The 23261-nt window shown below is 44.4% G+C and overlaps 1 protein-coding gene across 2 annotated transcripts in view; it reads right to left on the reverse strand.

Moving 5' to 3' along the window:
* Nucleotides 1-12240: 12240 nt before the first annotated feature.
* The window catches only part of PGM1 (phosphoglucomutase 1), a 65713-nt gene continuing 54692 nt past the window's right edge, over nt 12241-23261 (reverse strand). Inside the window, exons 8-11 of one of the 2 annotated variants that reach the window (XM_005204516.4) lie at nt 21423-21558; nt 18420-18603; nt 15418-15552; nt 12241-12908 (exon numbers count right to left, since the gene is read on the reverse strand). In XM_005204516.4, coding sequence (XP_005204573.2) covers nt 12819-12908; nt 15418-15552; nt 18420-18603; nt 21423-21558 — 545 coding nt within the window. In that variant the 3' untranslated portion in view covers nt 12241-12818. 2 annotated transcript variants of the gene reach the window in all.

A 23261-nucleotide genomic window follows, 5' to 3' on the forward strand; every position in this document is an offset into this window, starting at 1 on the left:
CAGACAAAGACTTACACAAGAGAGATTAGCAGCTCTTAAGACTAAAGAGTGTGTAAAGTGTAGTGGTTGGACTAACACAACCCTACGTTTGAGTCCTTGCTCCACAGTTCCTAACTAAGACTTTAAGTCTGTCATCCTCTCTGAACCTTGGTTTCCTAATCTATAAAATGGGGATACTAATCTATTCCTATTTTATCGGGTTATGGTGAGAAATAAATGAGTGGAATGCACGTAGAGGATGCGGTATGTTGCCTACTACATAGTTAAATGCTCAATAGATGCTTTTATTATTACAATGATACAAAAATGTCACAACATTTCATATGCGCCCCATTTTTTACTCCAGTTTTTTATTTTAAGAGAGAGGAAAAGGAGACAGGGAGAGAGAGAGGGAAAGTGCAAACATTCTGACTTGGAAGGGAACTTATGCTTTGAAGCTGACAAGTATAATTTGTCTTGAGACTGCCAAGCTCTTGGGTTGAGCCTTCATATTAGAAAAAAGAAAAAAGAGACAAGTGAGATTAATCTGGGGCCTTCATTACTTACTCCATCTGGCCTGGCTTGGCACAGCCCCTTCCCTCTACAAACCGATTACTCCTTCAAAAGCCTCAGCAAAGTGGCCTCTAATGGGTTCTGACATGGCAGGAATGGCGCTCGCACAGCATGGAGATAAGGGCCCCAGCATCAGGGCCAAAACACTTCCAGCGCTATGGCCCAGATGCTCCACCACAAAAGAAACAAATGAACTGAAAGGGAGCCAAGGCCTGTGGGCCAGGGTGGATCTCAGGATTCCCAGGAGCACCTGGTTTCCTACGGCAGCGAGCAGCAGAAGCAAGGCTCACCTGGATAGGACCAGTGATATGGATTATCTGACGGGGGCATGTTCCAGTGTCCAGGGGTACTTACTAATCTGACTTTACTGTCACATTGGGGATAGGTAGGTGCTTGGGGGGAAGTCAAGAAGCTTGGTGTTTTTAGACATTTGCCAGTAAAAACCTGCTGAGGAGGCCTTCTGGCCTTTTTTTCCGGCGCACATGGCCACCCCATGGTGATGCGACTGGGAGGCAGAGGAGGAGAAAGAAGAGGAACCACTGACCACTGACTATGCTCCAGGCAGTCCCCACACTGCTGGCTCCATCACCCGCACAAGCCTGAGAAGGAGATATTACTACTGTCTCCTTGAGAGAAGGTGATGTGTGTGTCCTGAGTCACCCAATAAGTGAACAGAGGATTGTCCACCTGTGGGTCCATGTTGGTAGCTGTGTTATTTTACTCCTTCAGTAGCAGCCTCTGGAATTGAGAGAAATTAGGAGAAGGCAATGGAGCCCCACTCCAGTACTCTTGCCTGGAAAATCCCATGGACGGAGGAGCCTGGTGGGCTGCAGTCCATGGGGTCGCTAAGAGTTGGACATGACTGAGTGACTTCACTTTCAGTTTTCACTTTCATGCATTGGAGAAGGAAATGGCAACCCACTCCAGTGTTCTTGCCTGGAGAATCCCAGGGACTGGGGAGCCTGGTGGGCTGCCGTCTCTGGGGTCACAGAGTCTGGCACGACTGAAGTGACTTCGCAGTAGCAGCAGAAGGGAGAATCTTCCACAGCCTCAAGAGGTACCGACTCTGTGACCTGAGATTGTGGAACATAAAGGCAGCCTTAGAGCCACTCTGAAAAAGATGGATTCTTGAACAGAGGACACAAACCAGATTAGTGGATCCATCAGGGATTGTTTATCTTGAATCAGGAGACTGCCAGTTACTGAAACAAAGGCTCTGCTTCTGAGTTGCTTTCAAAGGCTCAGGAACTTTGGCTTCTGGGGCAGAAGGTGTCAAGGCCAAGCTTGGTGGCTCCCAGGGCCTCAGAGAAGTGAGTTTGGGAGGCTTGGTGAGTCAGAGACTGTACAATACTGCCATCTCCTGGGAGTCCATCTGGTCTGGCCAGGCAGAAATCCAGCTCAGAATACCTGACTAAATTATACATTAGTTTCTCTGCTTCCCCAGGGAGACTTCTGTGGTCACATTACAAATCTGGACTGCCAATGTTTATTTATTAGTTCATAAAGCCCACAGAGATGGAAAGTATGGGCTTCCAAGTCAAAAGCTGGCCCATTTGTTTCATTTTTAAAAAATTCAACAAATCTTTGAGTGAGTGAAAGTTGCTCAGTCTTGTCTGACTCTCTGTGACCCCATGGAATTCTCCAGGCCAGAATACTGGAGTGAGTAGCCATTCCCTTCTCCAGGGAATCTTCCCAACCCAGGGATCGAACCCAGGTCTCCCACATTGCAGGTGGATTCTTTACCAGCTGAGCCACCAGAGAAGCCAAACAAATATTTAGCATCCTTAATTTGTGCCAAGCATTGTGGTTGGCCCTGAATACGTAATCAGTGTATCAAGGCAAATGGTCCCGAACTTCACGAATTTTATAGTTTAGTGGAGAGGCTGAGCTATAAACAAGGAATTGTCCTATTGTAAGTGAGGAATTTATACATTATAACTGTGATGAGTGTTTAGAAGGAAAAGCACAGGATGCTGTAGGAGTATACAGTGTAGAAGGGGAGAGGAGGACTCTGGCCTGGTCAATTAGTCAGGAAAGCCTTGCCTAAGGATATAATCTATATGCAGACACCTGAAGGATCTGTAGGAATTAGCCAGCAAAGTGATTTGGGAGAACATGTGTGAAGGCCCTGACACAGGAAGAAGCCTGGTACATTTGAAGAACTAGAAGCTCTGTACTGATGGAGAGAGAGAGAGAGAGAGAAAGAGAAAGAAAGTGGTGTGAAGTGAGATTGCAGACAGAAATAGGCAACAACCAAATCACACAGGGCCCTAGAATGTCATGAGAAGGATTTGGCTTTATATTGGCCAAATCTCTTTTTGTTACATATGACAAAGACTTAATGCAAATTAGTTTAAGCTGAAAAGGCAACTTTTTGGTTCATATATTTGGGAAGTCTGGCATTAAAACTTCAGGTATGGCTGGATCCAGGAATTCAAATAGTATTATCAAGACTTTCTTTTCAATGAGTTCATTGTCTTTGCTTGTTTCTGCATTTCTTGCTAGTTGGCCTAATTTTCTCCTGCAGTGACATATTCTGTCAATCTGGTAGGAAAATAGTAACTGATATTCACCATACCTACCTATATCTTTATAACTTACAATCCAAAAGGAAGAGAAAGTTATCCCTCCATCTCCATTTTGAAAAGAAAAATCAGGGAAAGACAGTTGGCTCAGCTTTGGTCACACGCCAGACCACTGGATCCATTAGACCTATCACTTTGTCCACTGGGAGGCAGGGCAATGATTAGCCTAACCTGGGTCACATTTCTACCACTGTAGCTAGAATAAGGGTGGAGGGTGAAGAAAGGAGATAGGGAGGCATCATGACTGATAGCCTTGGAGCTATATGGAATATGGGAGGAGACTCCCCCAAGAAAATGGTACTGCTTATAGAAGAAAAGTGGGGGAAATGTGGGATATATAAAAACATTGACAAAATACCATCATAATTAACAAAAAGCTGTAAGAAACCACTGATAGGCTGTGTGCAAGTGAAAAACAAGATAAGATTTATTTCTTAAAAGACCACACTGGCTATTATAAGACTGAAATGGAAATAAAGGGGTAGAGGCAGAAAGGACTTCAGATTCTAGGCAAACTAAAACTTTGCCTACAACATAGAAATTATCTAGAAATGCTCAATAAACCATAGCAAAGATCCTTTTATTTATTTATTTTTTAAATATGTATTTTCTTTTTATTTATTTATTTGTCTGAGCTAGGTCTTAGTTTCAATGGAAACTCATTAGATGTGGGATCTAGTTCCCTGGGCAGGGATCAAACCCAGGGCCCCTGCATTGGGAGCACAGAGTCTTAGCCACTGGACCACCAGGGAAGCCCCACAAAGATCCTTTCAAACGCAGAGTAGAACTTGTGAGAAAGTATGAGAAAATCTTTAGGAGTCAAAGACAAGGAGGAAATTGAAGAATGGAGCATTGAGTAGATGAAGCTACTTTCCCTTGGAAGTTCTTCCAGTCTTAGGTAACCAAGAAACTTACATTTTAACAGCCCTAAAAGAAGAGAGAGTCTTAGGTCTAAATGAGATGGGCTTAGAACTGAGAACTTTCCTACCCCTGCCCACACCCCACATAAAGTTGGGAATCTCAGTAAATCGTGAAATTATCGACTGGGGGAAAAAATGTACCCATCATCAAGGAGAGATAATAAGAAAGCATTTGTGTCTTGATTTGCCTCTAGCTAGAAAAAAAGCCATCACCTTCAAGAGTATATAGATACGAGTCTTCTCATGGGTTTGGGGTTGAAGTTCATTCTGTGTGCATGGTCCTGAAATCTTCAACTTTAAAGCAATTCCAAACAACTCAAACCTTGGGGAGTACCTGAAGAAAACGAACACACACTTTTCTAGAGATCCTTAATCTAGGATGCACTTAGAGAAAATTTCTGCCGAGTATGTGTTTGTTCACAGTCCCTTGCTGAGGTTTTCAGCCATCTTTTTCCCTGTGATGACCACATGGACCTTTAGCTGACCGGTGGCCACCAGGGCATTCCTGATCCCTTCCTGACCCCTTCCCCATCTGCTCTGGCCTTCCTAACTTCTGTCCTCATGATTCCTCTTCCTACCTATTGCTGAACCGAACCCACCATAGCCTTGATATTTGCATCATTTCTCAGACTTGGAACTCCAGTCTCCTTCTCAACCTAGCTTGGGGTTTCCTGTAGTTATGCTGCCCCCCAGAGACAATTTTTCTCCATCTTTTAGGCCCAGCCTGGCTTTGAGAGCCTATGTTCTGGCATGACCCCACATCCACTATGCCTTCTCAGTTTGCCCTGACCCTGCATTCCTGGACCAGGACAGAGGGAACAGGAGAAAAGGAGATGAGAACCAGGACAGGCTCTGGGTTGGTCTTCATCCCAGTCTGTGACATCTCATGGGGAGGTGATGTGGCCTGTGGAGCCTGGGTACCTCCTAACACAGAGCACCTGTGCCCTCTTGCTGACCAGGCCCGAGTCAGAGAGTAGGTGTGGGAGGCTCTCATGACTCCACCCCAAATTGAGAAGTGCATGAGAGGGCTCCAGAAACCTGAATTCCTTCCCACACCATGGCCCGGGGCAGTGAGGCTGGCAACGAATGGTAGCGCTGAGTTCTTAGAGTGTTTGTTACCCGGTCATGTCGACTCTTTGCAACCCACCAGGCTCCTCTGTCCATGGACTTCTCCAGGCAAGAATACTGGAGTGGGTAGCCATTCCCTTCATCAGGGGATTTTCCTGACCCAGGGATCGAACCTGGGTCTCCTGCATTACAGGCAAATTCTTTACTGTCTGAGCCACCAGGAAGTCCTTCAAATAAATATCTGACTTAGAGAAACAGGTCCAACACAGCATCTCTGTGAAGGAAATAAAACCACTAGCAGTCCAGGAACACTAAGGGAGTGAGCAGGCAAATTTGCCCTTTGCTACATACCCATCCGCTGTCCTAAGAGACAAAGGCAGGACCTTGACAGCCCTGACAGACCAGGAGAATAACCACAGCCATGGCATGCTTCCGAGCCAGACACTCAAGGTGTCACGGAGGGAGACAGTGGGCCCCGTGAGCTCACATATGGAGATGTGTTTTGCTAACAGCTCTGGGTGGAAGCTGATTCTGGCCCTGGGCTGTGTGCCGTGTGCAGGCACCCTGGACCCACCATTCCCACAGCTGTCGATGCACATATACCTTCCCCTAGTGCCCGTCATGGGGAATTGTCATTGTTGGTTTAATGACTTTGTTCTTGACCAGCACGTGATCTCTAGTATAGAGCGGTGGCCGGCACATAGCATAGGCTCAATATAGCTATTAAATGCATTACATCTGTGTGTGCTAAGTTGCTTCAGTTGTGTTTGACTCTTTGCAATCCCATGGACTGTAGCCGGCCAGGCTCTTCTGTCCCTGGAATTCTCCAGGCAAGAATACTGGAGTGGGTAGCCATTCCCTTCATCAGGGGATTTTCCTGACCCAGGGATCGAACCTGGGTCTCCTGCATTACAGGCAGATTCTTTACTGTCTGACCCACCAGGGAAGCCCTACAAAAGCTAGAGCTAATAATGAATGCTCACCTTTAGGATTCTGATAAGGATTCAATGATATGGCATATATAAAGTGGTTAAATGGTATCTGGTACTGAAAAGGTGGTCAAAATATATAAGTAGTAGCGACTTACACAATTTGGGGAAATAATCTGATTGCTGTATGTCATGTTTACTGCAAATCTACCTATTTGACAATACTGTTGTGGAGTCAGATTCAGAAGACTCCTACAGGTGAGGCCTCAAAGTGCCAGATGGAAAAAAAAGTGGCAGATGGAAAAAGCCAAAGTGTAGAAAATAGCTGGGACCATGATCTTAAATTAGTGAAATCAAACTTTAATTCACTACTGAGTTTAAAAAACATCAGCACAATTATTTTACTAATATGTTTTGCAGTCATGATTTTGGAGTAGTCTCATTCAGCAGTAACTACTAATTTTCTCCATATTGGGCGTCAATTGACAGATTGACTGGTCTATATTCAAAAAGGCTTTCATACCCACACATGTTAGTTAAACATTTGTATATTTCTCAGAAGTAGCGAATAAGTTTTCAGTGACATTCTCACTACCACTGATACATATTTCTTGTCCAGTGCATTGTACTGAGGTGTCTGGGGCCCTGTCTGGACTTAGTAGAAATAGTACTGCAGTTGATTAGATGTACAATGTGTCCGCCATGGGCCTGGGAACATGAAACAATAGCACATGTCTATACTTGGAAAATTGACAAATGGATGCTCTCAGCAAAAATAATTTCAAGATTAAATTCATTCTCCTGCCCATCTGACTCAGAATGGTATTTTTAGTGGGGGAAAATACTAATCCAAGCATTGTGACAGACTGTGTTTTCCAGAAGATAGCTATAGAGCTTCCAGCCACATGCAATATGACCTTGCCCCTCCTCCAAGAAGAGGTAGGTGTGATGCCCCATCCCTAGAATCTGGGCTGGCCTGAGTGAGTGGGTCATCACCAATTGGATGTAGCAGAAGTGATGCTGCCTGACTCCTGAAGCTGGGTACGAAAGGAGACCCAGCTTCTGCCCAGCTCTCGTGACACATCTGCTCTCGAGCAGCATCCTCTGGAAGCCAGCACCAGATTGCGAGGAAAGCAAGCTATACAGAGATGGTGTGTAGGCCAAGCTGCCGACATTCCCAGCTGAACCCAGCCTTCAAGTGTGAGAGGCTCTGGATGATTCCTGCCCCTAGCCCATGAGTCATTCCTAGCTGCTCCAGCCTTCCCGGGTGAGGGCTCAGACTCGGTGGAGCAGAGATAAACTATCTCCTCTGTACCCTGTCTGCTTTCCTGACCCCCAGAATCTGTGAGCCTTGTTGTTGTTCCATCACTAAGTCATGTGCAACTCTTTGTGACGCTATGAACTGTAGTACACCAGGCTCCCCTGTTCTTCACTATCTCCCAGTGTTTGCTCAAATTCATGTCCATTGAGTCAGTGATGCTATCTGATCATCTCATCCTCTGTGGCCCCTTCTCCTTTTGCCTTCAATCTTTCCCAGCATGGGGGTCTTTTCCAATGAGTTGGCTCTTTGTATCAGGTGGCCAAAGTATTGCAGCTTCAGCTTCAGCAACAGTTCTTTCAATGAATATTCAGGGTCACTTTCCTTTCAGATTGACTGGTTTGATCTCCTTGCTGTCCCTGCCAGTTTAACAGCACTAGCTTTGGGGCTTTGTTACACAGCAGTGGTAAACCAAAGAGAGCATCCCAGACACCAAGGGTGGGTGGAGATGGTGCACCAGCTTTCTCCTTCATTGTGATTGTGAGACTCTGCACAGGGCACGAGAACTCTCAAAGTTTCCATTTCTTTATCTGGAATAATAATAGCTCTCTATTAAAGTACAGAAATGAAGTCAGAAACCAGTGGAGACCGAGCTTTTATGAGAGTGTTTATGAAACAATGCTGCCATGAAAAGCAAATGATTGGTACTCTTGACTAGCCCTTCTGTCAACTGGAGAGTGGCACTCTGAATCATGAAAGACATGCTTTGGGAAAAATAGTTATTATCCTTCACCCACAAATCCAACTTAATGTATTTAGGTACAGTTTTCACATTTGGTAAAAACAGAGCCAAAGCCCTCAAAACTTCCCACAGGACCAACAGACAGACATGAGACATACTCTTGCTGGCAGTAACCTCCCTTCTTTTGGATAATGACATGTCAAGTTTGTGGGACTGCTTCTTGCTTCTCATAATAGAAATGGAGGAGAGTCACTCAGTCTCCCAGAAGTACACGCTGTGTGCCCGCCAGCGTGAGGCCCAGGGCCAGCCGCGTGCCTGTTCCCATCATGGCTTCCCTTCTAAGAACTTGCTGGGAGGTTGGGGGAGTTTGGTCTTGCGCCTGCCTTTGTCGAGTCTACTCCTTAAAGAAAAATGACTCCTTTCTATTTTCAGGCTACATTGGTATTAATAGAACCCTCCTTCAGTTACACCTGCAATTAACTTTTTTAAAGAAAATTTATTTGGCTACGCCAGGTCTTTGCTGCTGCAGGTGGAATCTAGCTCCCTGATCAGGGACTGAATCCAGGTCCCTGAATCAGGAGCACGGCGTCTTATAAGTCCCCATAACTAACTTTTGTAGCAATGGAGATAAAATACTTTTAACACGTAAATCTGTGTGTGTGATGTCACTTCGGTCATGTCTGACTCTTTGTGAACCCGTGACTGTAGCCTGCCAGGCTCCTCTGTCCTTTGGATTTTCCAGGCAGGAATACTGGAGTGAGTTGCTGGAGTGAGTTGCTATTTCCTCCTCCAAAACATGTAAATCTAGTTTTATTCAAAGTGACCATGATATATTTCCCATCCCCTACCAGGGTCCACGTTGACCCTCTGTCCTGAGTACTTCTCACCTGCAGCCTCTAAAGCTTTATGAGTTCTTGGTGAGCCAGTCACTAACTGTCAAAGTTGGTCAACTCACCAACTTTGTAGCCCGCCGGGCTCCTCTGTCCATGGGATCCTCCAGACAAGAAAACTGTTGTGGGTAGCCATTCCCATCTCCAGTGGATCTTCCCGACCCAGGGATCGAACCTGGGTCTCCCACATTGCAGGCAGATTCTCTATCATTTGGGCCGAACACTGGTGAAAAAGGCAGTCCCTGCCTTCCGGGGTTTCCAGGACAGTAGGAGAAATGGAAGGTATACAGGCCGTTAGCATAGGGTATGATAAGTGCCATGAAGAGGGCGCTGCCGCAGGAACACTAGAAAAAGCTCCCAAGCCCAGGAAAAACTTCTTGAAGAAGATGGTATTTAAATCGAAGCCTGAGGAAGGAGTAGTAGGTGGGGAATATGGGGGAGAGGAGGGTGGCGGAGGAAGATAATGCAGGCAAAAAAGAGCAGGTCTGAAGGCCTGGAGGCAAGACAGCACAGCATTTCCAGAGAACAGCAGGTGGTTTCATTCCTGAAGCATCCAACATCAGAAAGAAGTCAAATGAAGGGTGGGGGGTCGGGGGGTAAGTGGCAGGCAGGTTTGCATAATCTTGTAGGCCACTCAAATGCACTGGGACTTCAGCATTTGAAAAACATTTAATGGTGATGAAAATGCTGGATGAGAAGGGACAAGATGAAGGCAAGAGGCCATGAGGGGTCCTCTGTTGTAACCCAGGTAGGATACAATGATTCTGTGCATGATAGCTGCTGTCTCTTATATCCATCTCCTCTTGCTGCGGGTTCAGAACAGACAAACATGAGGGGTATATCTCTCATACATTATGTTTTCTGGAAGATTCTTACACAGTAGGTCAATTTCTGTCTGATAAGTCAACAGGAAATGCAGCAGAAGCAGCATGGATGAACTCTGGGGCCGAGGAGGCAGAGGGACCCAGGCCCCAGAGCTGGCCTCGCTGGCACTGCTGGGAACTCGGTCTTTGCTGTCATTCTCCAGGAGGCAGGGCCCACCCCCTGAAAGCCTGGCCATTTCCTGGGCCTGAGGAACATCTCTGAACAGGAATCTGCTTTTCTGAGATGAGAGCTAAATGTCAAGAGGGAGGGGAAAAGTGAAATTTCAGAGTTGGGTCCCAGACAGTTCAAACCCAGTTTTCTCACTGCAATCCTCACCATGCCCCAAAGAAAACAGGGCTGACTCACAGACCGCATCGGTCCTGGGGGCGGGGAAGCTTGGCTGTGCGCTGCTGGCCAGTCTCTCAGGGCTCCGTCTCTTGGCACTCCTGGGGGCACATGTGTGGGGGTGTCTCTCTGGAAGCCACAGAGGGAGGAAGGGCAGCCCATATCCCTGCCCACTCCCACTGCCTCGTGGCCCCGGCCACCTTCCTCTTTCCCCCTTGAGCCATCAGCTCCCAAAGCTGCAGCCAAGTGGATTAGGGAAAGCAGCTAAATTATGATCAAGGATGAGGAAGAAGTTCTTGAAACTGTTCCAGGGGCCACAGGCCTGAACTGTCTGCAGCTGATTCAACAGATGGGGAGGCAAAAAAGGCTCATGGAAAGCGAGCAAGACTCGGGGTCAATATCCCACTTCTGCCACATGGTATCTGAAAACCTGGGGCAGATTGCTTAAGCTTCCGTTGAGCTACAGTTGTCTCAGCTCTAAAGGGGGCACGAGCATGTCTCACTTGGAGGGTTACTAGAAAGCATCTAGCCCAGTGTCTAGGCACTTGGAAACTTTGGTTCTAACAGCCTGTGTTGCCTACACAATCCCTAAGGCACTTATCCTACACAGCCTTCTCTCTGTGTGGGACTTCATTCCCCCAGCCTGTCTCCAAGGCAGCTGGAGGGCAGTAACTATGTGTCACACATCCTTTCCTTCCCAAGGCATCTCACACTCAATGGGGCAGTGTGTGTTTCCTGGCTGACTGATACACTCAGGTTTCAAGATCGGGGGGCGGGGGTGGGTGTGGGGGTGCTAGGCAACAACGCCAAAACTAACAGTCTCTGGCACCCAAGGCACACAGCGAAACCTTTTAATAAGTAAAACATGGGGGCATTTGCATGCTTTTCTTCCACCTGTTAGAAGTAGTTCAGAAGTAGCCAGTCAGTACCAGAGGCTTCCCTGCCTGGGACCATGCCATGCTTCTCCAGTGGTGTGAGCTTGGACAACAGCTGAACCTCACCTGTAAAGTGGGAAAATTTAAAGTACTTACATCGTAGGGTTATTGGCAGCACTTACAGAGTATATGGAAAGCACTGAGTACAGTGCCTGGAGTAGGATTAATTGATGTTCAATAATTACTCCTCTCCATCTCATCATTATCAAAGCTCAGTTCTGTTTGCTGAGCTGGACACCCTTGTTAAATGGTAACACTGGAAATCTTACCCCAGGTAAAGGCCCTGCTGCCTGGGATGGGAATTCCACCCTGGGTGGGGCAGGGGTGCAGAGCCGGGCTGCCTCTCTTGCTCTCTGTACAGCAAGGTGGCTTTGCGAGAAGTGTCTTCCAGACCACAAAATGCATTTCAAATGTTTCGATTATAGTTTATGTTTTCCCTATACTTTAAAGTCTAGAAAGAATAGTGTAGGCACAATCCTAGTTCCCACTTGTTGGACAACCTACTGTGAATGAGACACCCTGCCCCAGCTTTTCACAGATCCACTGTTTATGCTCTCAGTGGCCTGCAAAGTTAGAACTAGGTTTCAAGCCCATTTTAAAGGTAAGGAGAATGATACTCAAAGGTCATTCAAGGTTTCAAGTGAGATTCAAACTCAGGTCTGTTGGCTCCCGAAACTATGCTTTTAACTACTAAGTTGCACTCAGGGGCTGAATGTAAATGTTCTAAGAGGAATAAGATGCCAATGAGCTCAAGATTTCCAGCCAAATGCTGGTAATCCTGCTCTGAGATTCCGAGAGTTCTGCCTGTCCCCTCAACAGGCAGCATGGCATCTCTGCACCCAGGGCACGAGGCAGTCTTTGCTATTTAAGATCTCCTGAACACTCTCTTCCTTCCCCTTGTTCCAAGTTAACCATGTTGAGCTTAATTTATCCACCACGGAAGGAGTCAGGGTTTGGTTGACCCTGCTAAGATTTGAAATTACAGTTCTTGAGTCTAATTTTAAACCTAGCGCAGAGAACATTTTTTCCCTAGCTAGGACATCCAAACAAAATACAATACCACCCTCCCCCTCTTAAAAAAAAAAAAAAAAAAAAATCTGGTTTCTTTCTGAAATCAAAAGAGCATTTTGTAAGAAAAAAGACACACCAAGACATGGTACCTTATTTTGCTTTAATATCCCAAAATACTTGTGTGAATGGGACTATGCTGCAAAATGAGAGAAATCTGTAGACAAGTACGTCTCACTCTGAAGAAAGAGCTGATTGGAGAGAAGGCACCAGAAACTGCGTTTTCCTAGATGACATGTAAACATTAAATGAGGGAAAGGCTCACCAAGGAGAAAGGAATTCTCACTGTCATATCATGGGGCAGATCCTAAGGATGGACATTGGCCTCATAAACTGATGCTCAACCTCCATCTTCCAGTGTAGTGTAAACAGGATCCGGTGCTAAGGAGACAAACACCCACACAGCAGCAGCGCACAAGGGCACGAAAAGGAACCGACAGCAGCATAAGCGCCTGGGTTCTTTCCTTTCTCTTCCCCACATGGCTCCTGCAGGCATATCAATTGGCAGAGCCTTGGAATAGTACCATTTGTCAACAACTGGTTAGTGGAAAAACCAAATCCTAAAAAGCCTGGGTGAATACGCTTTGTTTCTGTCTGTGCTCTTCAATCAGATGACTCAGAGGGCCTGGGGTGGAGGGACGTACCACATCTGGCCTGTCTTCTTAGGTGATGACAGTGGGTGCCGTGCGTCCCGTCTTTTCCTGGAGCTGGGACACCTTCAGGGCAATGGAAATAAGGGGGGCCAACATGACCTGAGGGAGACACAAAGAGAACAATCTTTGCTACCACTTTCTCTAGAGACAGATCCAGAGCTCCAGCCCTGACTTGGCCTCTGAGCTCCAAACCCTCATCTGTGTACTCTGATATCCCCAAGGCTCCTCAAACTCTCTAAGTCTAAAAACAAAGACATGGTTCTTTCCCCACAAAAGAAACCTAGTTCCAGCATTCCCTGTTTCAACAATGTGACACCACAGTCTATCGTATTTAGCAAATAAACTTTTAAGAGTTGATCTTGACACCTCTTTCTCTCATATTCCCATTGTTGAACCCCCAGCATCCTAAGTGACCAACCTTCTAGGTCACCCAGTTCTCCCAATCCCAGTGCCAGAGCTCTCGCTAAACCAAGCCCTCCCTTTTACCTGGAACAACTGTGCTTCCACATCAGCTTCTGCATCCTCCAATTTGTTTCCCACACTCTGCCCAAAAATATCGTTCCAAAACACAACAACATCACCACCCCCACCTACTTCTCACTTGAAAAAAAAAAGTGAAAGTTAGTCGCTCGGTCATGTCCGACTCTTTGCGACCCTGAGGACTGTAGCCCGCCAGGCTTCTCTGTCCCCAGAATTCTCCAGGCAAGAGTACTGGAGTGGGTTGCCATTTTCTTCTCCAACTTCTCACTTAAGTTAAAAAAAAAAAAGAATTCTGCTGTTGCTTAGATAAATAAATATTTTAATATGAAAAAAGAAAACTATGTATCTAGTTGAACTGCTCATTTTATAGATGAGGAAACTGATACCCAAAGAAGTGAAGTGAGTTGACCTGGTGATTCAAGGGCAAAGCCAAGAGTAGTTCATGTTCTATTGCCCACTGTTGCTTTCCCTCACCTAAATCTCCACCAACTCATTACACCTAGAAGAAAGCTGGAGAACCACTGCACAGGTTCACATACCACTTGCCACTCCCCTGGAGGCTCCAACAGCCCCAGTGAAGTGCTGAGGCTGAGTGCCAGCAGCTCCAGAGCAGGAGAAGGCAAGTTCCCACCTGGAAAGAAGGTGCCCCTGGGCATGTGGGCACCCTACATCCTTCAATGCCCTCCCATCTCCTAAGGACTACAGTTCAGATGAAACATCTTTCATTCATTCTTTGTACCTGCCATGTGTCAGGTATTAAGACAGAGAAGCACAACTTCCTTTCTTGCTCTTGCTCTATTATTCTGTGGGTCTACAAGGTAGATACCATTGTTTTTGATTTTAGTTTTAGGGATGTCTCAACACCACAGGGATGTGGCAATAACCGAAACTGGTGCCCGGCCACTGGAAAATCCGAGAAAGTGAAGGATCCTTCCATTTCTCTCTTTTTGTAGTAAAAACAACTGTAAGAGCCACTTTTTCTCAAAAGCTAATCCCATATGTCAGCCACAATATTCTGAACTTTGCATTCATTATCTCCTTAAATTCCTATAACATTGAGGTAAGTTGCATTCTGCCATTTTACAGACAAAGAAACCAAAGCTCAGAACATTAAAAAGACTTACCCAAGGACACACAGGTATTAACTGGCAGGAACTGAATTTAAAACAAGATCTAATTCCAAAATGGATGCTCAAAAGCACTATGCCAGGGGTTTTCAAATGAATTTCACAGGATTCTAATCAGGTGTTAGAAGGAAAAAGCTTTGTGGGAAAACAGGCATGGTGAACACTATTTAAACAGGCATCTGTACTGCAAGTCCACTCAGAGCTTTAAGGCACAGTGTGTGTTGTGAGCTGCCAAGGGGCTAACCCACCTCTATACTTCCTAAACTGGTTTTGGCTCTGGAACTCTGGTTGGGGAGCAGTTCCTAAGACAAGGAACAAGGATGATGACTGTCCTCCAAGTCATTATCCCTGGCTCCCAGTCCCTCCTCACTCTGACATACTCCTGGAGACACTCTGGGTGGGGCTGGGAACCCAAAACACAAGTTGCAAGTCCACTCTCCCATAAAGACCTTTCTTTCTGGGTCATGAAACAGTCTTTCCCTTGCTAACCCCTACTCTAGCTTTCCCTACCCACTACCCCAGCCCTCCCTACCCTGTACCCTGGACCAAATCTGGAATCAGTGTGTGTTCTTCCAGGGGAGGTGACGAGACCTAGCAAAGTGGCAAATAATCACCAACAGATCAGAGCACCAGACTGGGGCTGATTGAAAGTTTAGTTCTCTTGAATCTGCCACTTACCAGGCATGTGAACCTTTTAACTACTGCTTAACCTTTCTGAGCCTCTGTTGCCTTATCTGTAGTAGGGATATTAATAGATAAGAATAAGAGATTTGAGAATGAAATGAGTGTACCAATTTGGATAATGTTTTCAAACAGAGCTTGACAAATATAAAATGCTCAGATAATTGATAGCTATTTTTGTTTTCTGAAGGAGACATGAAGGAAAGAGAGCCCCCCCGTTGGATCATTTGAGAGATGAGCTGTGAGGATGCAGGTGAAATGGAACCACTATCCCTCCTCCAACAGAAAGAACCAGCCAGGGCTCAGGGCTCGGGCATTACCTGGGGGTCCTGGTAGATCTTGGCAAGATCCTTCTCATAGCTGTCGATGTACAGTCGGATGGTGGCGCCCGCGCTCCCAGTGCCGCTCAGTCGAAAGATGATGCGAGAACCATCTGCAAAAAGGAGCCGCAAGCCCTGGGAAAGATAACAGCGTTAGAAGGGAGAGTGAAGGCTGGAAAATTTTGAGGGGCCCATTTGGAGATCTAGCTTCATCCATACTTGATCAATCATAGGATCTTGAGAAACAGCCTCAGTTGAGCCCCATGGGCCTGCCTTTGGTCAGCCTGTCACTGCATCCAGCCAATGGGGGCTGGCTTATGGAGGAGAAGCACCTCCAGGATCAGGTGGGAGACCGGATCCTGGGGAGGCTGGCGGACACAACATTGGCCTTCTCATCCCACTTCCCTGTGATCTTTGGGCTAGCCATTCCAGTTTGAAGCTTAATAAATAAGTAAATAAATAAGCTGTGGTAGATGGAGAGGGTGGGACGAATTGAAAGAGTAGCATGGAAACATATACATTACCATATGTAAAATTAGATAGCCAGTGGGAATTTGTTGTATGATTTAGGGAGCTCAAACCTGGTGCTCTGTGACAAACTAAAGGGGTGGGATGGAGTGGGAGATGAGAGGGAGGTTTAAGAGGGAGTGGACATGTGTATACCTATGGATGATTCATGTTAATGTATGGCAGAAACCAACACAACATTGTAAAGCAATTATCTTCCAACTGAAAAATAAATAAATTTATAAAAAGAAAGAAGAAAACAAACAAGCTGCTAGATACAGAGAGTCAATGTCCAGATCAGGAGGGAAACATGATCAGAATGGGCTGAAACCAGAGCAGATGAAATTTCAAGTGGACCAGAGGATGGGCTCTTTGCAAAATCCTCATAGACAGCTTCAAAAAGAGGTCAGGGAGCCAGGTGCCCCAAATAGTTGAGGCCAGCTATTCCAACCTATTGAGCAGGATCCAGTGGTCAGTCTCCACCAACACCTGGTGATTCAAAGCAGGGTCCACGTGGGTGCAATGCCAAGCCCAGTCTCTCTCTCCCCAGCCCTCTCTCTTCCCTCTCTGGCCGCATGTCTTGTCCTCAATAATCTTGATTCAGGGGAAAAAGGATGGGGACTCTTGAGGTAAGAAGGCTGGGTGAGACAGTTACTTGAAGACCCTTCAGTCTTGCTAAGTATGTCAGTTCTTCCACAGAAAGAAGTTTGTATGAAGCTGATGATCAACCAAAAGGAAAGATACTACCTCTCATCTACTATTTGTCACCCAATCCCATCCAGTGTTTCATCGTGCCACTCAGCAGTGGAGACGTCAGGTGAAAACCCCAGAGGACCTTCCCAGTTAGTCAATGTGGGAAGGACACAGTTAATATCCATTTACCATTTCTTGCTTTGTAGGCATATACCAGAGTTGGTCTCCTTCCCCACAGCCTCAACCTGAAGCTTCTACGTTCTTTCCACTTGATTGTAGATGCTGTATCTACTTCAGATTTTCCCTCCTCCCTGGTTTTTCTGCTTATAGATCGTGGAGCTGCTGACTTCCTTAGAGCGCAGAGAGCAGGGACTGTGCCCACGCCAATGGCCCTCCCACGCACACCTCACTCCTGGCAGACGTGGGATGCAGTGCAGAGTTGGGGGTTACTTCTCCTAAAGGTCTGTTCTCTCTTGGAAGGCTTCACCACAAAAACTTCTGCTCTGCTCTGCCGTGCCCTGGGCTCCACCCTCCCCTTTCCTACACCCCCACCCCAGGCCTCTCTTTTTCTAATTAGCTCAGACATCATTTACAATCACCCAGACTGGACCCAAAGTTCTCCCAGATGGTGAAAAGGCATAAGGAAAAAGAACCACGGGGCCAACATGTTGAGAAAGGGATACTCCAGGCACCAAGGGTCACTGTGGCCAGGCTCCATTCACCCATCCACTACCTGCTCTCCAAAGAGAGACTTCAAATAAACCCTGCAGCCCAACTCCTTCAAAGCGTGCTGGATGCCTTGAGAAGGACCAGGCCAAAAATCTGGATCAGAAAAAAAAGCTAATTGGAAAGCTATAGCAGAGTCTTATCTCCCTCTTAATCATCTCTGTTTCTATCTTTAAAAAAAAATTTTTTTTTAATGTGGACCATTTTTAAAGTCTTTATTGAATTTGTTACAATATTGTTCCTGTTTTATGTTTTTTGGCCACGAGGCATGTGGGATCTTATTGAATGCGCATCCCTTGCATTGGAAGGTGAAGTCTTAACCACTGGACCACCAGGGAAGTCCCTCTGTTTCTAAATTCTGAGTCCATTCTGTGACAATAGCAACAGAACCAAAGAGAGAGGAGCCTGGGCCCGGGTGTTTGTGAGAAGCCTGGAGAAAAGCTGACAAGGCCGCACCCTGGGTGCCCAGCACCCAGTGAGGGAAGCCCTAACAACTCTGTCTCCATCCAGATATTTTCGGGGTCTCCACTGTGATGTACACTGCTATGTTAGGGTCAGCTTCAAGTCATGTGCTACAGGTGATAACAGTGAACGTTTCTAAGTTCACAAATGGCTTGTCTGTTTTTTTCTTCTTTTTTAGAAATTAGAATAGATCACAGAAATATCTATAAAGAGATCACTCTCATGCCATGCTGGCATTCTGCTACAGTCTCTTGAGAGAGAGGGAGGAGGTTGAGATCGAAGGCAGCAGCTCTGCATCTTTTTAAGATTCTAGGGCTCTTTTCTGTGCTCACATTCGACAGGACCTCTTACATAGAATTCTGGAGAATGTAAAAGTCCTTCTGGAGTCTAGAGTAAGCATCCTAGAATGAGGGCATAGGGGTGAGCGTAGAATTAGGGCAGAAACCATTTTACCTACAAGTACCTGTGCAAATCATCTGTGACTCAGCAGAAAGTCACTTGAGAAAACAGGGCAGCAAAAGACAAATGACCAAGAAAACTTTCTTTTTTCTCTTGAGATTTCAGAGACCAAGCTCCAAGGACTCTCTCCCATGTACACATACATCTGTTCCTACCTGATTTCTTGAAATGCTTCCATCCACCGGATCGCTATACTCAAAGTTATCAATTTTTTCCACGGTGTAAACTTTGTCACCCACTGGAAACTGTTTCCCCACGAAGGAGCGATCAGAAATCAGGGCCTCCAACTCCTTCATCATTTTGTTTGCGCCCTCGGCTTCCACCTCCTCATAATCATACCTGGGGGAAATCACAAAGTTGAGGCTGACTTCAAATCACACCAACGGATATCAGCACTTTTTGCATCATTTGTTTGGCCCTCCCCCCAAACATCTAACTTCAGAAGAAGCTGGCAAAAATATGAGCGTATCATTCTCTGGGGATGGAGCAGGCCAGGGATGAAAGGAAGCGTTTGGAAGTTTTCAGGAAAGGGTTAGGGGCTTCTGAATGAGCAGAAAACTCCCATTTGGGCTTTTCTACAGAATAAAGCTCTTAGCAGCTTCAAAGGCTTTTGAGAGATGCAATCTAACATTTAATCACCACCTCCGGAGGCCGAGGCCGTAGAAACAAAAGCAGAGTTATCTCTAAAGAAGGCTGCATGAAGGCACACGTGACTCAGGCACTGCTCTTCCAAACAGCTGGAGCTTCTTTGGGATCCATGCTGGAAGGCTCCCAGTCTGGGACCTGACTGAGGCTGCTGAGATGTTGGCTAAAGAGAGTTCCAGTCTCCACAGGAGCTTCCACGAGTAAGGCCAAGTTTTCACTGACCAAATGAAGGAGCCAAGCCCTAACTCATTCCTTTTTTAAACCCTAACTCTTTACACCTGGAACGCCTCCCTCCTCTCAGTGAGAGTGGATTCTGATCCACAGTGTTCACCCTGACACAGCAGCCTGATGTGGATGCAAACGGGCCAAGAGAAAAATCCAAGCATATTACAAATGAAATGCTGTGACCGTGATTTTTCCTCCAAGAATTGTTCTTGACTTCTTTCTTGTGAGGTTAAAGATTCTTACAGGTGTCTTTCCTTGTCCTGGTGGCGCACACCCTCTTGAGAGAGTTATTTTTTAGAGGCTCAAGATAGCACAGTCTATATTTATTTGCAATAGAGAAACAAATATATATGTGCAAGATGACACCTCTGAGACATGAGAAATACCAGAGAATTAAGGCCAACTATTCTGGCTCCAGGATTCCATGAATCAAGGACAGCAGTCCCCTTAATCCTGAAGTCAGCTCTTTCCCCCAGTTAAAATGATAAACAGCACAAAATTACAACCAGGTGTTTGTGCTTTACATCTGTGACCTTTGGGTGTTTGAGGGAAATGTTCTATAAATCCTAGGCACAGAGGGGTATTATAATGGAAAGAATCTGGGCTCTGGAATCAGACAGAAGGAGCTATGAATTCAGCCTTTATTGGTTACTAACTGTCCAACTATGGGCAAGTTGCCTCATTTCTCAGAATCTCAGTTGCCTAATCGATAACTGTTTTGCAGCTGATGTGAAACAAGGCATGCAAAGAACACTTTTGTTAAATGAATGGAGGGTAGAATGGAATCTTAACTAACCAGAGATTCAGGTTCTAAGGACTTTGTAATACTTGGTTAGCAGTTATTTAAGATTACTAAAAATATGTTGATAGTTTTTAGATGGAGGCTTCTAACTGATTCAAGAGTGACCCTCTCTTTGAACAAACTGTTCTAATCTTAGTCCATTCTATCTACTGTTCACTTGTTAACTCATTTATCTATTCAAAGCATATTTATACAATGTGGCTATGAATTAGGTGTTTGGTGATACCATGGAGCACAAAAACAGACATGATCCTGCCTTCGTGATCCTCTGGGCTCTAGAGAGTTCATGACTGCTATTCTGAATTACCAGATTTTTCTGGTTCTTAGAAAGTAGAGATTCTTGCTGTATTTGCCAGGGCTACTGTGTGGCAGATATTACTTATACCTTCCACCAAAGAATAACCTGAGGGAGGAAGATGGCAACGAATTTGTCCAAAGTTGAAAAAAGTTTTCTGATTAAGGAGACCAAGTTGCTTAAGGGTGAATTCTTTCTCGACTATCCAAAGATCATGGACCATTGAATCTGTGATATAGTTTTTAAATTCTCTGGTCTCAACTCACCTATTTTTATAGAGATGGGAACTGAAGTTCAGAGAAATTATATCTTTACATTTATTATAGATAAGTAATTTATCTAATATCCTTGCTCTCATTTTTCTTTTCCATAATTAGAATAGTGAGATCCAGGGGAAAAAATCTGTTATTTTTACACTTACTAGGGGAAAGGCAAATTGAAATTAGTGAAAAGCACACTGGAAAAAATGTTAATGCATCTTAAAAATAGAAATATGTATAGTACAGAAGACTTACTAACTATTCAAGTATTTTGTCCATTGAGAAGCCCCAGTGCCGGGCGGAAAGTAGGTACACAGTCAGTATTTATTGAATCAATGAAAGAGGCATTGACAACTACACAGCCTTTGGGGACCTATTTTAATGAGTCAGAAAAGTTGATTTACTAAGCATAATTGTTTCCATAATTTCAGAAAAAGTTTCCATATTCTCAGTGTCTCAGAGTTTATAAAACACTTTCAGACTCATATTTCATTTAATCCATTCAATAGCTAGACTGCTATTTCCATTTCTACGAATGAGAAAACTGAGTACAGAAAGAGGTTAAATGACTTCCCAATCTACTAGGGGGCAGAAATAAAATTCTAATCCATTTTTCTGAATCCAAATCCAATGCTATTATCATGCCCATCTGATACGTACATTTAAAAGGCTGACAAAACATTCATTCTTTTGAATAAGTTAACTAAAATTTTTAAGCCTTGTTCTTTATAGCTAACATAAAAGTTGACTTCATCTCAACCCCAACTGAATTGTTTTAAAAATCCCCAATAGATTTAAAGATCCCCAATAGATAGAAGTGAATGAACTGAGGTTTTATTAACACTTAAGACAGGAAAGAATTTGTACACGTGAGACTTCTCTCTGCTCACTTCCCCGCACCACCTCTGTTCCTGGCCAGGCTGTGGCTTACCTGGTGAAGAAATTCCGCCCATACTTTTGCCAGTGATCTTTAAGAATGTCCTCCACACTCTGTTTGCGGGTGGCTAGGATGGAGAGCCAAGCGAGGACAGCCCAGAGACCATCTTTCTCACGGATGTGGTCAGAACCTGGTGGGGGACAGTAAGCAGCTGTGAGAAGTGTGACTTCTCTAAAATACTTGAGAATAAACTCAATGGTAAACATGATCCAACCAAAAGTCATAAAATTTTACTGAGAAACCTGAATACACAGAAGGAACCACTTATTGAATAAAGCCACAAACTACTGAAAAAAAGTTCATGCTTTCCTAAGTAATTTAGAAGTTTAAGGCAAATGCCAATAAAAATGTCAGTGGAATAACTTGGTAGAATGTGATATATCAATTATGAAGTATGAATTCGAGGGGGAAAAAACAAAAGAACATGACCATTGTGAATTTTTAATAATTAAAATAATTAATTATTGTTCATGCAACAAAAGAGAGTACCCGGAAAGAGACCAAACACATATAAGACCTGAATAAATGATAAAGGTGTCACTTCAATGCTGTAAGAAAGAATGGATTACTTTTTAAGTAGTTTTTGTATAACTAGTTAAACAGTTGGGAAAAAATCAGTTTTTTCCCTATAAAATACCATGCCAAAAAGAATTCCAGATGAGTTATACATTAAACACCATGCCAAAAAGAATTCCAGATGAATTATACATTCAAATATAAAAACTGAAAACCTTTAAATACTAGGATATATACATATATCCTATACACACACACATATACAACTGTTTTTAATCTTAGAGATGGCAAACACATATAAATTCAAAATTCATAAAGGAAAAAGTCTCTCTAGTTGTCTACTTAAAAATTAGCATTTCTATCAGCAAAACTACTATGGATAAAATTAAAAGGCCATTGACCAACTAAAAAAAAAATTTAAACATTTGCAAATAAAGTAGATGTTTAAAACAATATAGAAAAAGCTCTTATATATTAAGGAAAAAGCAAAGCCTCAACAGAAATATAGGCCACAAGAATATAAATAGGCAATTCATCAAAAAAATGAATACAGGTACCTGATTAATACAATATTTATATATATATATAATAATATAATATTATTTTTAAGAAGACAAATTTAAGTTAAAGCCACGATAAGAAACTGCTACTTGTTTGACAAATGGCCACAGATTTAAAAATGAGAACACCTAATATTAGGGAAGGTATAAGGAAAATGGGATTCCAACATGCTGTTTCCAAGAGGGTTACAGTCCTTCTAGAGAGCAATTTGGCAAAAAATATGAAAGCCTTAAAAATTGACCTGCTTGTGGATCCAGGAACTCCAGTTCTAGGACATCTTTCTTTAACCAAAAAGGATTTAGTTAAACAAACCATGGCACATCTGTCTCTTGCTGAGGTCCTTGCTAAAATCTTGACTGAAAATAACAAAATAGCACATTTGGATGTACTTTATATGCACGGAGGGGTCTTGCCAGGTGGCACAGTGGTAAAGAATCCGCCTGCCAATGCAGGAAGAACAAGAGACATGGGTTCAATTCCTGGGTCAAGAAGATCCCCTGGAGGAGGAAATGGCAACCTGCTCCAGTATTCTTGACTGGTGAATCCTATGGACAAAGGAGCCTGGTGGGCTACAGCCATGGGGTCGTAAGAGTCTGACATGACTGAGCAACTGAGCACATACACACACACATACACACTTATGCATGGAACCCTTTTCCAAGAACCTGATCTGGAACAGAACTCTCATTTTTTGCCTTTAACATCCTTATTCTAAAAATAAAAAAAGCAAATGATATTGAGCTCCACTTTCTGATT

The sequence above is a fragment of the Bos taurus genome, chromosome 3 (genome assembly GCF_002263795.3).
Source record: "Bos taurus isolate L1 Dominette 01449 registration number 42190680 breed Hereford chromosome 3, ARS-UCD2.0, whole genome shotgun sequence".
NCBI lineage: Eukaryota > Metazoa > Chordata > Mammalia > Artiodactyla > Bovidae > Bos > Bos taurus.